This window comes from Engystomops pustulosus, chromosome 3, assembly GCF_040894005.1.
Source record: "Engystomops pustulosus chromosome 3, aEngPut4.maternal, whole genome shotgun sequence".
Lineage (NCBI taxonomy): Eukaryota > Metazoa > Chordata > Amphibia > Anura > Leptodactylidae > Engystomops > Engystomops pustulosus.
In genome coordinates, this window is record NC_092413.1 from 173,365,941 (window position 1) to 173,381,806 (window position 15,866).

Genomic DNA, 15,866 nt, shown 5'->3' on the forward strand with positions numbered 1-15,866 from the left:
CTCTCATTCACTGATCAATATCCTGGAAGCTGAGATCCGAGAAGCAATTTGCAGTATTTTTTCACATATGTTTTTCAGTGTAGTAATGGTAACAGATGTGAGTAACAGGGATGAATAATTTTGCATTGCAATGTATATCTGCCAAGGTGGAGTCTCTCCGAAAAAAGAAGGAAGGTGAGGTCTGCAGGCTTTGTGTTTCAGAGCAGCGAATCTTCAGATTGGGCGTTTTAAAGAACTGCACTATTTTTTTTTCCCCCTATTGCCTAGTAACTTGTGATCAGAATGGAGTATAATGTAATACAGTTGAACTGTACTGGAATTTAGACTGTAAACATCTTTCTGGAGAGCACATGTTTGGCTCTGTGTGTAGCCACGATGGCTGTGAGCTGGAAACCCCAAGAGGGCTTTACTTTCAAAATGTGTCCTCAAACGTGAGGTCACGCAGCTGATGGAAGCTCAGTGCGATTGGAAAACGATACACAGGGAAAGCAGGGAGCAGCAAAGAATTTAATGGCTTTGGGCCACAGCTCACAGCTATCCGATAGCTCGCTCTCCGCCCCCACAAAGCTGGAGGTTTTAGTATAAACTAGATCTTCGGGAGAAAGATCCTGTGAATGCCTGAGGAGGCAAAAGATCTTTGTCGATAGGGGTTCCCATTAGTTCTTCAATTGCTCCCTTATTGCGGTACATGTCTATACCTATTACATCTTTAATCCTTTAACGCGAAACCGGAAGTACAAAAGCCAGCCGTCCAAACTTTCTGCAGGAAAGTGGGATGGGGATCATTTTCATGGATTTACTAAGCAACATCCACATTTTAAATATAGTATCTCGTAGCATTAAGAGCTTTTAATATCCTATATCAATATCAGGTGGTTAGATGTGTGTGCTACATTACTGTATTGTAGTACTGTAATTATTGATATAACCAGTCATGTGCAATATATACAATTTTATTCTATACTGGCCCCCGTGTTTGATTGACAAGAGTTATGAAATGAGCGGAAAACCTTAAGATGAAATATAGTTGTGCAGTTCTGGGGATTGTTTAGGATCACGACACTTGGAAACTCAGACAATTGGCCACTTCCCTATCACCTATATACTCAATAATGTCCTCTGTGAAGTTTTATGTGAGGAAAAGCTGTGATATCACATTGCAGCTCATTCCCATCCCCCCCGGCCTATGTTTTGGATATGTCTATGTGTGGTCCCGGTTGTGATCCTCCTCCTTTTTTTTGTTTGTTTTACTTTGTTGATTTAAAGCAAACCAACCTTAAAAACATTTTAAAAAACCTATTAATATTCACCCCGCTCCTCTTTACCTTGATCCCGGCGCTGTATGTTGCTTATCATGACACGCCGGGATCAGCTGGAAAAGAAAGTTAGAATTTGCGGCACAGAGTACATGGGACAAGATGTCCGGTGCTCCGGGCTGCTAATTGTACACACCCTCGCCACCTCCCTCTCCCATGATGGGAGGGAAGTGACATTGCGTATTGGCCAACAATCTGATCGGTGGGGTCTGACTGCTGAGGATCCTCAAGATAGGGAACAATTCAAATTTCTAAGAAAACCTTTAAGACTTTAAGGCTTCTTCATATGGTGTTTGGGTTAGACATGAAGTTTGTGAAACAAATAGGGCAAATAGTCTCATTTTACTTTTCCTAATTGGTTTGCGTTCTTTGCCCTTCAACAAATGCATAGTTGTTGTTGCATAGAGTATTGCATGTTTACTTGTTTGTTCCTGTTGCTGTGTTTTTTCTCTTGCTTCTACAGTTATGTATTGTAGATGGGATGGGGGGCAGTGATTCTGTATTCATGGTTGTTACTAATTGTTCTGTACAGCGTATGCTAATAACTGAGATGTAAACCTTGAGATGTGTGTGGTTAATGGTTAATACCTAGAATCCCCTTATATCCGGGGCTGAGGAGACTAGTCGGGTGGTAGCACTTTACTTCTGTGCTGCTCGGAGCTCTCTAACTCTGGATATTTGACGCGTGGCACAATCGGTGCTGTTATGCGGTTTTGCTTATAATGTTTTTGGCACGGCTTTCCGCTCTATTCTTCCCAGGGAAAATAAAGCTCTCAATGCTCTGCATACTTCTAAAGACTGTAAAACCACAAGATGATATAAAAGGAAGGCACTGAGAAAATGCAGCAAACTCAGTGAAAAGAGACTAAAAATAGACTGAAGCAGAGCAAAACAAACAGCCTGAGAATGTGACCGACCCTGTGTTTAGAGGAAATTTATTATGTTTTTATGTTGCTGTTGTACCTTGTTTAGAGGGATCTTTTACTTGTCTTTTAAGGCTGGATCGCTGCTTTTCCTGCCATGACTGTATGTATCTGTAAGTATGTGCAGTACTGTACGTGGGGTCTCTAGACGGCTACTGTTGGATTGGAGGCTTTTGGATAGTTAGAGGTTGTTCATAAACATAGGGGAAAAACTGTTAATGCCAGAAATTAAAAAAACGTCCATTATTCTCCTCCAGGGCTCTGCGCAAGTGTTTGCTTACTTTGCTGTAGCCATTAATGTTAGGCCTTCATAGTCTCCAATATCTATTGGGGAAATAGTATCTTCATCAGATCCTAGACCAGTGATGGCGAACCTTTTAGAGCCGGAGTGCCCAAACTTCAACCAAAAGCCACTTATTTATTGCAAAGTGCCAGCGCAGCAATTTAAGCAGTAATTTATTTATTTCTCTTTGTTCATTGACAACTTTCAATCCTTCAGCCTCCAAGGACACCAATGCAGTTGAAAGGAGGATGGCAAATTCCCCTATCATTGTAGGAAGGTTCTCCAGGCAGATTCTTTGAGTATTGTCTGGTGAACTTCATTCTGGGATGATGGCCTGGGTGCCCACAGAAAGGGCTTGGAGTGCCCCCTCTGGCACCAGTGCCATAGGTTCGCCACCACTGTCCTAGACTGTCTCGAATCTTTATAGGACTCTTTCAGGGTCTGGGATAAGCACTTATCCAAATATTGTCCACGGCAGGCAAATGGATCAACTCTTAGGACTAGACCTTAGAAATTTTGAGCAAACACCCTACTCTTTCTTTTTTTTTTTTCTTCTTTCCTTAACCTCTTAACGCTCAGCGTCCGATATATCGGACGCTGAGCGCAGTGACTTAGCGCTCAGCGTCCGATATATCGGACGCTGAGCTGATGCCGGTTCAGCTCAAGATCTGAGCCGAACCGGCATCGGGAAACACGGGGTGCCGGCTGTGACTGATAGCCGGCACCCCAGTGTAACACCCGCGATCGGAGTTGTCTCCGATCGCGGGTGCTTAACCCGTTAAATGCCGCGGTCAGCGCGACCGCGGCATCTAACATGTATCTGGGGGATCTTTCCCCCACGATCGGCCCCCCCGAACCGTTTTCGGGGTGCGCCGATCGTTGCTATAGTAACTCTGGGGTCCGATCTGGACCCCAGAGTTACCTGCAAGAATTGCCAGTAAGATGGCGTCTGTGACGTCATCTTACTGGCACAGTGCCAGCCTATGCAAGTGTATAGGCTGACACTGATAATACTCTGCAATACATGAGTATTGCAGAATATTATCATGAAGAAGCAATCAGAAGATTGCTTCTTCATGTCCCATGGTATAAAAGTGAAAAAGTAAAAAAAAAAGTTATTCAATAAAAAAATAAAGTCATAAATCACTAAAAATGCCCCAAACCCCCAAAACATATAAAGAGACATATAACTCAAAAAAAAGTCTAAATCATAACACAAACCCCACATATATAGTATCACCGCGTCCGTAACAACCCGTAGAATAAAAGTAAATCATTATTGAACCCGCACGATAAACGCCGTAAAAAAAACTGTTATAAACCCTCCAAAAATTATGATTTTTACCTTTTCAATCCCACAAAAAATGCTATAAAATGTGATCAAAAAACCATATGTACTGCGACATGATACTGGTGCAAAGTACAACATGTCCCGCAAAAAACAAGCCATCAACCAGCTCCGTAGCCAAAAAAGTAACAAAGTTATGCTACTTGGAAGACGGCAATACATAAATGATAGATTTTTCCCCACATTAGGGTTTTGTTTGACAAATTTAGTAAAACGTAAGAAAATATATTCATGTCTGGTATCCCCGTAATCGTATCAACCCATAGAATAAAGATAACATGATTATTAGGCTATACGGTGAACACCAAAAAAAAAAAGAAGTAAAAAATCCAGTACAGAATTGATGCTTTTCTACTCCTGTCCTCAAAAAACGTTCCTAAATTTTCAACAATAGGTGATACAAACCCCAAAATGGTAACATTGGAAAAAGCATCTCATCCCGCAAAAAAAATGCCGTCACATGGCCCCAATAACGAAAAAGCGAAAATTTTATAGCCTTCAAAAGGGGCCAATGAGGAAACTAAAATCCTGGCAGCTGCAGGGCGCTCCTTCCCTTCTGCACCTCGCTGTGCCCCCATAACACAAGTCACAGCCACATGTGGGGGGTCTTTGTACTCAGGAGAAATTGCAGAACAAATTGTATGGTGGGTTTTCTCTTTTTATCTTTTGGAAATGTGTAAATTTTAGGGCTAAATGAACGTATAAGGGAACAATATGACCATTCTAAATTTCACCTCCATTTTGATTCAATTACTATGAAGATCTCAAGGGGTTAACAATCTTCGTAAAAGCTGTTTCTGATAGCTTGAGGGGTGCAGATTTGAAAATGGGTAGATTATATAGGGGGTTTTGATGCTAAATATGTAAAATTTCATTCCAAACTGTATTTATCCCCAAAATAGTCAATTCTGAAAATCCGGAAAAGCGATATTCTATTTGCAAGCCGCGTGACATCAAAATAAATTATCCAGACATTTCAGAAATTATGAAAATGTAAAGTAGACAAATGGGAAATGTTATTCAGCAACTTATTTAGGTGGTAAATCTATCTGCCTGAAAACGCGGTGATTTTGAATTTCGAAAATGGCAAATTTTTCCAAAAATTTATCATATTTTCTTTTTTTTTGTAAATAAATGCAAAACTTATCTGCCAAAATTTACCACTAAAATGAAGTACAACATGTGGGGAAAAAACAATCTCAGAATCGCTTTGATAAGTAACAGTGTTCAAAAGTTATAACCGTATAAAGAGACTCAAGTCAGAATCCAAAAAATCGGGCTGAGCCTTAAGCTACAAAATGGCTGCGTCCTTAAGGGGTTAAAAAGCAAACCCTCGTGGGACCACTTGGATGTATTTAATGTTAGTTGAAGACTTTGAACCTAAATTGTAGGAATCTTGTGCAGCTGCAACAATATCTCTTGTGAAGTGGCCTCGTCGGAGAGATGGCCCGGCTTACTTTTTTTTCCCCAGTTACTCCTGTTTCGAGCTTCATGCCTCTCTACAGAACATATCTGTATCGTATCTACGCACAATCTTGATTTATTTTCCACGGTGCCTGTTTCAGCTACTAACTTTAGCTTCACATAAACAACACACATTGCAGCTTGGAGGTATTGGTTTTCATGGAAGCAGCAAGCGCAGGCAGCCCCGGACGTTGTACTATATTAGACGTGGGGAGCAGAACTGGCATCCCCTCTAGCAGTTACTTGGTTACATGGTGAGATGGCAGCATTTTGGGGGGTTGGCATGAATTTGTGCACAGTCTACTTGACCTTTAAAGGACATCTTCCACCAGGATGAAGGACTGTATGTAAATGAATCTGAGGGGCTCCTGGCTCCATATGTGTTGATGGAGCCTGGAGTCCCTTCAGGCTCATTTGCATACAGTCTTTCATCCTGTTGCTAGATGTCCTTTAAGTTCCCAGTGCAGGAAAAACAGGCTGGATTAAAATATTCATACGCACAGGCCGCACGCAGTGCACATAGCTATTAACAGAGCCATTAATGGAATGGCTGGACCCTGCCTGGATGCAGACATCACTCTCTCAGAATTCATCCTAAAGTGATGGTCCTGGATTGATCAGCTATCCTTAGGATATCAGACTTTGTAGTAGCTCAAGTTATGGGCTCTGAAAACTTTTTATTAATTTTTATAACAAAAAATGTAATTATTTTTGTGTAGCATGTTCCATTTTTGGTCTTTGGTTTGCCGCCTATGCCATATTTTATTTTTCTTTTCACAGAGCGACTTCTGCAGCTCTTTTATCTTACGTTTTGCAGTATGGTGATGTTGTTTATGTTGCCTTCAATGCTGTACCTGTGCCACGTGGCTTTACTGTGGCTTCTAATTCTGACAGCCGCTTGCGATTTTTTTGTTGGTTTTAACCCCTGCTGTATTGCACGACGTCTCCAAGTGTCTGCTACCACCTTTTTGTTCTGGCTAAAGATGAGGAACGTGAATATCGGCCAACATGACAGCGCAGTAAAATAGGCTGTAGCGTTGGCAGATCTCCACATCCCTCCCTGTGTGATGGCAGCTCTGAAGAGAAGGTTGCTTTTGAAGCCGGCAGCACCTCTCAGCAGAGAGTTGTGGGCACGTGCCTGCCTCTTCTTGTGATCTCCCATTCATGATGGCTTTAGCTATAAAAGGATCACATGCCACAACTTCACGGACCTGGGCTGGTGCTGGCACAATGGGAGACGCCTGTTAATTAGTGTTTAATGTTTCAGAACATGTAGCAGCTGCTGGGACTACCGGGAGACGGATGACGCTCTGCATACATGTTCCTCATTACATGCAGCATCCGCCAGGGTTTTATCTGCTTTCTCTTCTGGATCTTTATAGGTCACTTATTTAACATTTTAAAGAATCAAAAATACCATAAAATAAAATGAAACTGTTCATTGCAACACAAATTCTCCAGTTTACAGAATACCAAGTAAATCTATCTTGGATCATTTTTTTTACTAATTTATCTAGTGGTTGTCTTTTTATATCTGTGAAGTTCTTCAGTGCGTGTGCAGTTTATTTAGTTTTTCCCTTATTCATCTTGATTTCTGAGGATTGAACCAAAGATGGCTGTGTTTTTCTAAATGGCATAGAAATTGTGATTACACAGATTTTCTGTCTCTGCACCGATCGTAGATTCTCCTGTTTCACGGAACGATCACAGCGTCTGGGACAGGAATCCATGCATCAGTATGGTGCACCGAGTCCCATCCTTAGCAACATAGTCGGTAGTGAAATCGGCCCACTGCAGGTCTATGGTTCATGGACCTACCACAGTCCATTGCAACTAGGTTGTGGTTCATTCCCAGTAAGACTCTGGTGCATTAAGGAATATGTCACTTCTTTCCCTTTATGATACGCTTTTGGATTGTTTCTTAGAAACTTGGTTCATTGCTTCTCTCTAGTCACTGTGAAATCGGCCAGTCCCCTGTCCTTACACCATGTGTATTTGATTTGTACCATTTCTGCCTATATGTCATAGATGTATGTTATTCTCGGTTATAGGATACTTCCTCCCCTTCCTTACAAGTGTATTAAAAATAATGCATCTGTCACACATGCGAGGCCCCATGCGTGGTGGTGCTAGAGCGTGCGTCATGTCCCCCCCCCCCCCCCAGCTGGCAGTCTTCCAGGAGTATGCTTCCAGGGAAGCATCGGCCGGTGCACTCCCACTCTGCCCCCTGCATTACTTTCTACGTAAACCTATCCCAGGAGCACGTCATCGCCATTCACAGTCAAATATAGAAAGGCACTTGTGATAGCCTTGTGCTATACATCGCATTCAGCACGCAAGTGGTTACACTGATGCCTATTTATGAAATGTACAGAAGCCAATCAATCATTCTTGGAAGTCCTCTCCATACATTAGATTTCTGCATGTCGGTGGTTTTGGCTCATCTTGCAGGTAATGTTTATGGCCATGATACCCTGTGGTGTGGTTCTAAGAAGTCCCAGAAGTCATAAACGGCTGTGACCACTGACCTTAGGAGTACTGTAGTGTGGCTGACCCACCACTGGATGATCGGGTTTGGGCATTGTTTTTTTTATTAACGCAGTTGCAAAACAACTAAAACTTTATAAGAGAACCTTAGTCGTTACGTGCTAACAAAAATACCTAACCCAAAGTCACGAACATGCTGGCTTTATTTGCTAAACATTGACTAAAGTATTGGGTATGGATTACTCAACCAACCCCAACCAGTTCTTCCCAGGTTTGAGGCAAGATCACATGCATCTAGTGTAAATACCCCAGGAGGCTCTTATTTCCCAATAGATTTAAAGCTTATCAACGTTTCCTTCTTTTTCCCCTGAATTTTTAACTTATTTAAGCAGTTTGGGTAAATCGTCGTTCTGTCCTATATCTACTGACAGCTGAGAGATGAAGGAACCTGATAAAGTGTCTGATAAAGACTCCACGGATAGTCTAATCTCCTTCAGAGAGATGTATCATCAAGATAACCCTTCTCTAGGAATGGGAAAAGTTCATCTTTGGTCGTCTTATCTGCCTGAAGATGCAATGCTCACTGCAAGAGAAAGAGAGGAGAAAAAAACGCACAGAAAAGACAGCATTGTGATTGAATCCTATGACTTTCCCCTTTAAGTCTCTGCTTCGCTTTTGTTGTTTTCCTGTGTATGGAAATTCATTCCTTTACATATTTGGGCCATGAGAACGTTGCGCTAGTGATGATAAATGCCCTGTTTTGCTGTAGCTGTTGAGACCACGGAGTAATTTGAGTCTCTCATGATGTACTTTTCCTTTGCATATTTTGGTCTTGATACAAATACTTTTCAGATGTGAGTTACCACGCCAGATGGCATTCAGGGACACTTAATGTGGGGAACTGGAGAGCGTTGTGTATATGGATGTGACATATTATTAATGGGTCCGGGGGGTTTTCGGCTATATGTTGATACACACAGTGATGTCATGATGTCACCCGCGTTGCTTCGGATGTTTTTGTGTTCTATGTAATAGTGAATATGGAGTTCTGCTTAGGACAGTTGGACAAATCATTGTTTCTCTCTGACCCCCTGCAGAAGGTTTAGCTAAACTGCTTCACATTTGTGGATTGTGCTACAAATTTTCTGCCATAGAAAGTTGCATTTGCTGCCTGGTCCTGGGGTTTACCAGGCTCATCACAAGTTTTTTCCTATAGATATGCTATTTAAACAGATGTTCCCCAATCCCTAGTAAGGATCCTAGAGGTCAGCAGTGACCTTTTTAACCTAGGTCCTGAGCACCTTTTTTAAGGAAATCTCCCATCAAAATGCATTATGATAAACCAGGGGCACTTACTTGTAGATCCAGGCACTGTGACTGTGGTAATCTTCTTATATTTGTTATCCATGGCCTCCTTCCTTCTAAAATCAACTTTTCAAATTATATTATTGAGCCCAGTGGGCTCTTGGGGGCAAAGCTTCTTGGTGCTGCTGCTTCACAAGCTGTTACACTATGCAGGAAGCGGAGAGTGCAACAGTGTAACAGCCTGTGAAGCTGCAGCATGGAGGGGCTCAGCTAATGCGACTTCTGGCTCATTAGCATAATTACATTTTTATGTATATATATTTTTTTAGGGGCCATGGATAACTAGGAAGATTACTGGAGTCAAGGTGCCTAGGTCTATGAGTAAGTGTCCCTGGCTTATCCGGCATTACAATATATAAGTTTTACAAGTCACATCTCAAGAAATAGGAAGAAATTTATGATGGTCAGTCGTCTGGTGTGGAAAAAAATTACAAATTTGTTTCATTTTCTGAGCAAAATTTTAAATATTTTTATATTGTTGCTGGATGTCTGTGCACACGTGTGAGGGCAAATCTTCAGAGTATTCCTATGTAGAAGCGGTGTTTTTCTGGTTGGTACAGAAGGGGGGATGCGCTCCATCCTTGGGGGTGATTAGTGAAGCTACGTTGAATGTGGATACTGTATCGCTCTTGTTTTGTGTTGTTTATCCTGCATCATTTGGCCAGATATTCTCCGGGGGTTTATCCTGGTACAGAAGATGCTGCATGTTACAGAGCTTTGGTGCTGAGGCATCACTTCTATACATAGAGCGTTTCAGCTTGTAGTTTAGGCTGGCAGGACGGCTTTCATCTCCGGAGTACGTGTTTGCTCTGTGCCTCGGAGTGACACATAGTTACAGCACCCTATATCGGTCTTACCTTAGACCTTCACCTATAAGCGAGGCTATGGGCACAGAACAATTTGCCGGTCCACATTGCTTGCATCAATGCTCTGCTTGCTGTCTTTGAACAGAAATCATGTTTATTGGCTTTGCGCGTTCATTAAAAGCCATTTACATCCAGTGGCATCAGATGGTCCCATATACCTTATCCCTGGTAAAAAAGCATGTAGTGTCACATGTCTGTGTTTTACAAGGAGGGATAGAGTTCACCAAATCAGGAGGCACTCTTGTGAAGTGGCACTTAGTTCTGGGTCATAGAGGGGTTTCCTAGCATTGCTCCACTCTTTATAACATCCACATGTCCTCGCTGGTCATCTGGCCGTGAATTAGACCCTTTCACCCTGAACAAGATGCCTTTCTGCTGACCCATAAACACATGAAGTGTCACTTCTTACTGTTCCTGGTAAGCATTTGCTAGGCTTCCATTGTCTGGCCGAGTCTGTAACCAAAATCCTAATTGTACACATCAGTCTGCTGTAATGGCTGAGTTATTAGGCAATGCCCAGAACAAGGCTTCCACATATGGAAACGGAGCTTTAATGATCACTTTTGCAAGACTTTACAAAGATGGCTAGATGAAACCAGACATGACGTCTTTTCTCAGTCTCATTAGTTGTTTCTCTGAATTATGGGGCATAACGGGGATCCGGATTAAACATGCAAGTATGCTGAGTGCATTCCTCCTAGAAACAAGCGGCTACGCAGCTAAACACCGCAGTGCACTATCCTGACATATGTGCTTTGTACTGGTCACCAGATTCACAGGGGTTAACAACTGGATCACATTGCCAAGTGTCTCCTCTTATGACACAACCTTCATTTTTAAGAAAAGGCAACACTGGGTACCATTTATTAAAGGGGTTGTACAAACTTTGCAAGTTATCACTTATGCACAGGGTGGGGGGTAATACAGTGATCAGTGAGGGTCTGACTACTGGGACCCCCAGCGATACAGAGAACAGGGGTCCTGTTGTCACTAATGGGTGGGGCATCTGGTCGACCATGTATCCTGTCACTCAATTCAGTAGTATGTCAGCTTTTGGCTATCTCCAGAACTCACACGGACAGTCCAGGACATAGTCAAGCGCTGTGCAATTTCCAACACCCACACTATGTGGCATGTACCCTTCTGCACCATCCCTTAGTGAGAACGGGAACTCCTATCCTGGATTTCTGGGGGTCTCATTCCCACGACTCGGAGGCCCCAGCAGTTGGACCCTCTGTTTTGTGGAAAGGGGATAACATGCAAATTTGGTACAGCCCTTTGAAATTAAGTGCTTTATAGCACACTCTGTTGATGCATTCTGGGAAATTTGGATTCGTGTTCGAATCCGCTATATTGCATAGAAATAAAGTAAAAAAAAAAAAAAATTCTGAATGACAGATGCAGTATTGTCTTGATTTGCCCGCAGAGGGCAGCCATGTTTAAAGGCTTGATAATTGTCTATAGAATTCGGAGCCTTGAGATGTTTTTGTTTGCATGTCGTCGCAGGATATGGTAAATCATTTAAGGTCTGGCAAGTTTTCCGTGCGCTTTCTCCAGAAATGCATACCAATGGCATTACATGGAAGCGTCTGGGATCCAGCCCTGCTTAGATTGTGAATGAGGCCATCAGTGGTGCTTGTACGCAGGTCTACTAGAGGCCTCGTAGGATAAATCCTCCTCTCAGAAGTGGGTATTGAGTGCAGGCACCTATTAGATTTGCTTGAGCATTTGAAGTGCAAGCTAAGCATTGGCAACCTTGTTTAGCGTGTGAGAAGCTTAAAAGATTTAATAGATTCCGCCTTTGATGCCTCAGGTTTGTCTTCAGCCTTTCTCAGGGACCACCAAGGGTGGTCAGGGGGTGCAGGAGCCCGGAGCTAACATACTTCTGTGTCTGAACTACTGTGAAAATGATGAAATTAGCTGTAGTGATATAATCTGGCTCTGTAGTCTTGCTGTTTCCAGCATATGTCATCTCTGATGTATATCCCGATGATGAGCTTTAGACATTTTTTTTTGTAGTTGGTAATTTCAATACTTTTATCATTCACATCATGTAGGGGTTTAGCTGTCTTAAAACGCACCTTAGAGCAGATGTGGAACCTAAGACTAATGCAAAAATGCGCCCCTTTGTAGCTTTGGGTTACGTGTTGTTCTTGCCAGGAAGGCTTGAGTAAGCCAGCAAAAATGTCCAGCCCAACCACAAAGCTGTATTATCGGGGACTCCAGCTATTGCTGGCGGTAAGTAGGAAATAGATTAAACACAGGTTTCCCCTGTTCTTAAGCTGCCAGCGGTGATGTCAGTGACATTAAATGATCCTTTCACTGAGCTCACTGCAGCCCGAGATCCCCTGCACTAAGCCATTGGTGCCGAGCGTTGTTTTATAGGTTGTTAGGGAAATAGTGACTGTTGTTGATGGGAAACAATGGTGAGTCCAGACACTGATCTAAGCAGCGAGGTGAGGGCTCCACGACGCTCTGCTAGGGCTCCCGAGGGCTTGATATGTCTAATGCTCACAGCAAGTCTGCAGTGGAGGCCATGGACGTCCTGAAGCTACTTTTGTCTGAGAAACTTTAAAGTGAGGTTATACATTGATGTTTTTATGTTCTTGACCCCTGAAAATCCTAGCAGTACAGCTCTGTGTAATGGGTGCTCCCCCATATTCTGAAAAGGTAGGGGTGTTCTTGCTGTTTAGACTAATGTTCAGATGGCAGAAGTATTGTTTTCTTGATGAAGCTTTGGTAATTAATTTTTTTTCCCCCCTCCAACTCACTGGCACTCAGATTCGCTGTGGTGCTGCCCATCGGCCTCTGTTTGTATACTGGGACTCTGGGTCAACAGTGCACACCCACTACGGCCTGCAACTGCTGCTGTAGCGGGTGTGCAGCTGTCAATGCCACTTTAATACTGAGCCTCTATATATGATCAGAGGCTAATGGGTTGCGCCATGCTGTGCCAGACGGGGGTGAGTATGACTTGTATATTAATTTGACACCCCCTGGAACCTATATTTAAAAACTGATCCTAGATAACTAGGGGGAGATTTTTCAGGGCCTGTTCACCTATAATTTAATTACGGTAATTGCTTTTACTGGAAAACTGCCAGTAATTGCAATTATTTCCCCCTTCACGCCAAGGTGGTGGGGTGTTACTGACCCACTCTTGCTCACTAGCTATAGCAAGCAAACATTCAAACCGGAAAGTTAGACTATAGCGCAATTCTAGCCCAGGAAGGACCTGTCGTATAGTTGTCCTCTGGTGCAGCCACCCGCCGGATACATGAGGAGGCTGGAGCCACCTGCTCTATCCATGGGGAGTAGGGACATTATCATCAGCGCACAATAAATGTCCCCTGTAGACTTGTCCCGTTCCAAACAGGATGCGATTATTTGGTCACCTGTGATTGGACAGTGTGTAGCATCCATTGTCCATTTATTGGAGCATAGATATGCAGCGGTTTTGTCCTTTCTCGTGTAGTGTCGGAGATCTGAGGAATAGGAGAATAATAAATTGTTCTGTTATACTTTGTGTTGTCTTTGCTTCTTTTTATTACATCAGGAACACGGCTTTGTTTTCTATGATGTTGATCCTGTGATCTTGATTTAATATACTCATGCTTTTTTATGTTTTCTTTCTCCCTCCTCCAGAATAACAACCTCTACAACCTCAGCAAGATACACCCGTTCAATCTCAAGGGATTATGGACTCTCGGTAGCCTCCACACATCACAACAACCAGGACCTCACATCCTCCTCTTCAATAGATGGTACGCTGCATCCACTTCACTTTGTTTACTACACACGCAAACCTCAGGAGTCAGCTGACTGAACCGCACCTTCTCTGTTGTGCCAAGCAAAAAGCACTGTGACGTCTGGACAGAAGCAATCTGCTCCTACTTCATCCTCGGAGACCACCTCAGTGATCCGATCCTCCCAGCACCAGCTCGCGGTGCACACGGACTTGCATCCTCGCACATTTTGTTCTCAATTCATTCAATTTAAGTTGCTGCTGAAAACTTCAAGAAAGAAAGAAAAAACAAACTGTATTACAAAATCATTGGTGTAAATTATTAAGTACGAGAAGAAAAAAACTGTTAATAATAATTGATGAGAATTAAATATTTAACATAGGTTTTGATTTATACATGTTCTTTTTTTTTGTTTCCTGTTAGGACCCATTTTTTTAGGTGGGAATTTGAGGTATTCTGTTGTTAACAGACTTTGGATAATTGCTAAAATATGGCTAGTATAATAAATAGGGTACTATCTTCTTTTCTAAGAAACCAAGCCGGTCCTAGATTGCTGAGACTCTTTATTAGGAGTCCTGTTTAGCGACACTTGTAATATAAGCATATGTATGACTACATCTGCACTCGCGGCAGTGATGTGCTTTAACTCCTTCTGTGCCAGATAGGGCCGCAGTTCTACAATGTTTATCAGAACTGGTGACCCTACACACGATACTCACAGGATTAAAAAAAAAGAAAAAGACTTATTCATTGCACAGGTACAAGACAGTAAAAATACGAAATCAAGAGTCTTCCAATGTATATAATGTAAAACAAAGACGTAAAAAAAAAAAAAAAAAATTCTAAAAAAAAAAAAATAAAAGGGAAAAAAGTAACACTTGGCTGAACTCTTTAAATGAAACTCCCTGGAATGAGCAATGTGGTTGTTTGTAAATTCTGGAAAATCTTTCTATATGTAATAAACTAGATACTGTTTAATTTTTCTTCTGGTAAATGTGTTTTTTTTTGTATAGGTGGCCTTTTATATGTGTTTACATGATTGATGGATTGATAATCTAGCACACCAGGGATGCACAACTGTGGTCGGTGATCTCGCTGACCAAACACACTGCCGAGGACGGGGCTCATAGTGATTCGTGACTGTTCGGCACTTCTGTTCTGTGGGGAAGAAGAGAATCCTTGCATCGTATACAAGCATGATGTTCGGAGTCCTGTCCTCTACATTGTGTTCAATACGTGAAATCCGGCCAGCGTATGTTTCGGGATCAGACCACATTCATTTTGTCTCAGGCCTTAGTAATGCTCACAACAGACTCTTCTTTTACGCAGTAAAACTGCTTGGTAGTCACCTAAAGGCACCCCTGTACAGCTTTTATTGGCAATTTTATCAATTTATTGGCACAGAAATGAAATTGTACAGCATCACAAAACAAGGAGCATTAGCTGAAGTACATCAGAGATAACATCATACATCTTTATGCAATTATTCGTCATGTGTGATAAATTATGCACAAAAGCGGTGATCTAATAAACCCCACCCCAACATATACATAGAACAGTAACCAACCTGGTCGAATTGTGCCAAGAGAGCAATAAAGTTAAAGTAGTAACATTGGTTAGGTAACAACTGAGGAGTGCAGGAAGGTTGCCCACACCCAGTTACAATTGTAGTATGTAAAGTTATAATACCACATACAGCAAGTATAGCACTCATTGAAAAGGGACAAGAGACTCTCTGACTGCAAACATTAAAAAGGCTATCTGGGGAAGAGCACCAGGAGCACCACACTCTTTGGAACTTATCCAGGCAGCCATGGTGTTTGTAAATTATATTCTCGTAAAGTCGGGTTAACCAGTTTCTTCCATTGAGAGACAGTAGGAGAGCGATCAGCCATCCAGCGTATAGCAATGGCCTTAAGGCCTTCAGAAAAATCGTTTCTGGGCCCCAACCATAGCCCTCCCTAGGCAGAGGCATAAGAAAGGACCGAGAAGTCACCAAATCTGTTTATAATTCAGCTGGCCCTGGGAAGGGTGGCAGCATGGTTAGCCATATACAACGCTACATCAT

The 15,866-nt window shown here is 42.4% G+C and overlaps 1 protein-coding gene across 1 annotated transcript in view; it reads left to right on the top strand.

Moving 5' to 3' along the window:
• The window catches only part of IRS1 (insulin receptor substrate 1), a 31,910-nt gene extending 17,129 nt beyond the window's left edge, over window positions 1-14,781 (top strand). The window contains exon 2 of the mRNA XM_072143049.1: window positions 13,698-14,781. Within this exon, the coding sequence (XP_071999150.1) occupies window positions 13,698-13,702 (5 nt within the window). The 3' untranslated portion in view covers window positions 13,703-14,781. The remainder of the gene's footprint in view (window positions 1-13,697) is intronic.
• The last annotated feature ends 1,085 nt before the right edge of the window (window positions 14,782-15,866 follow it).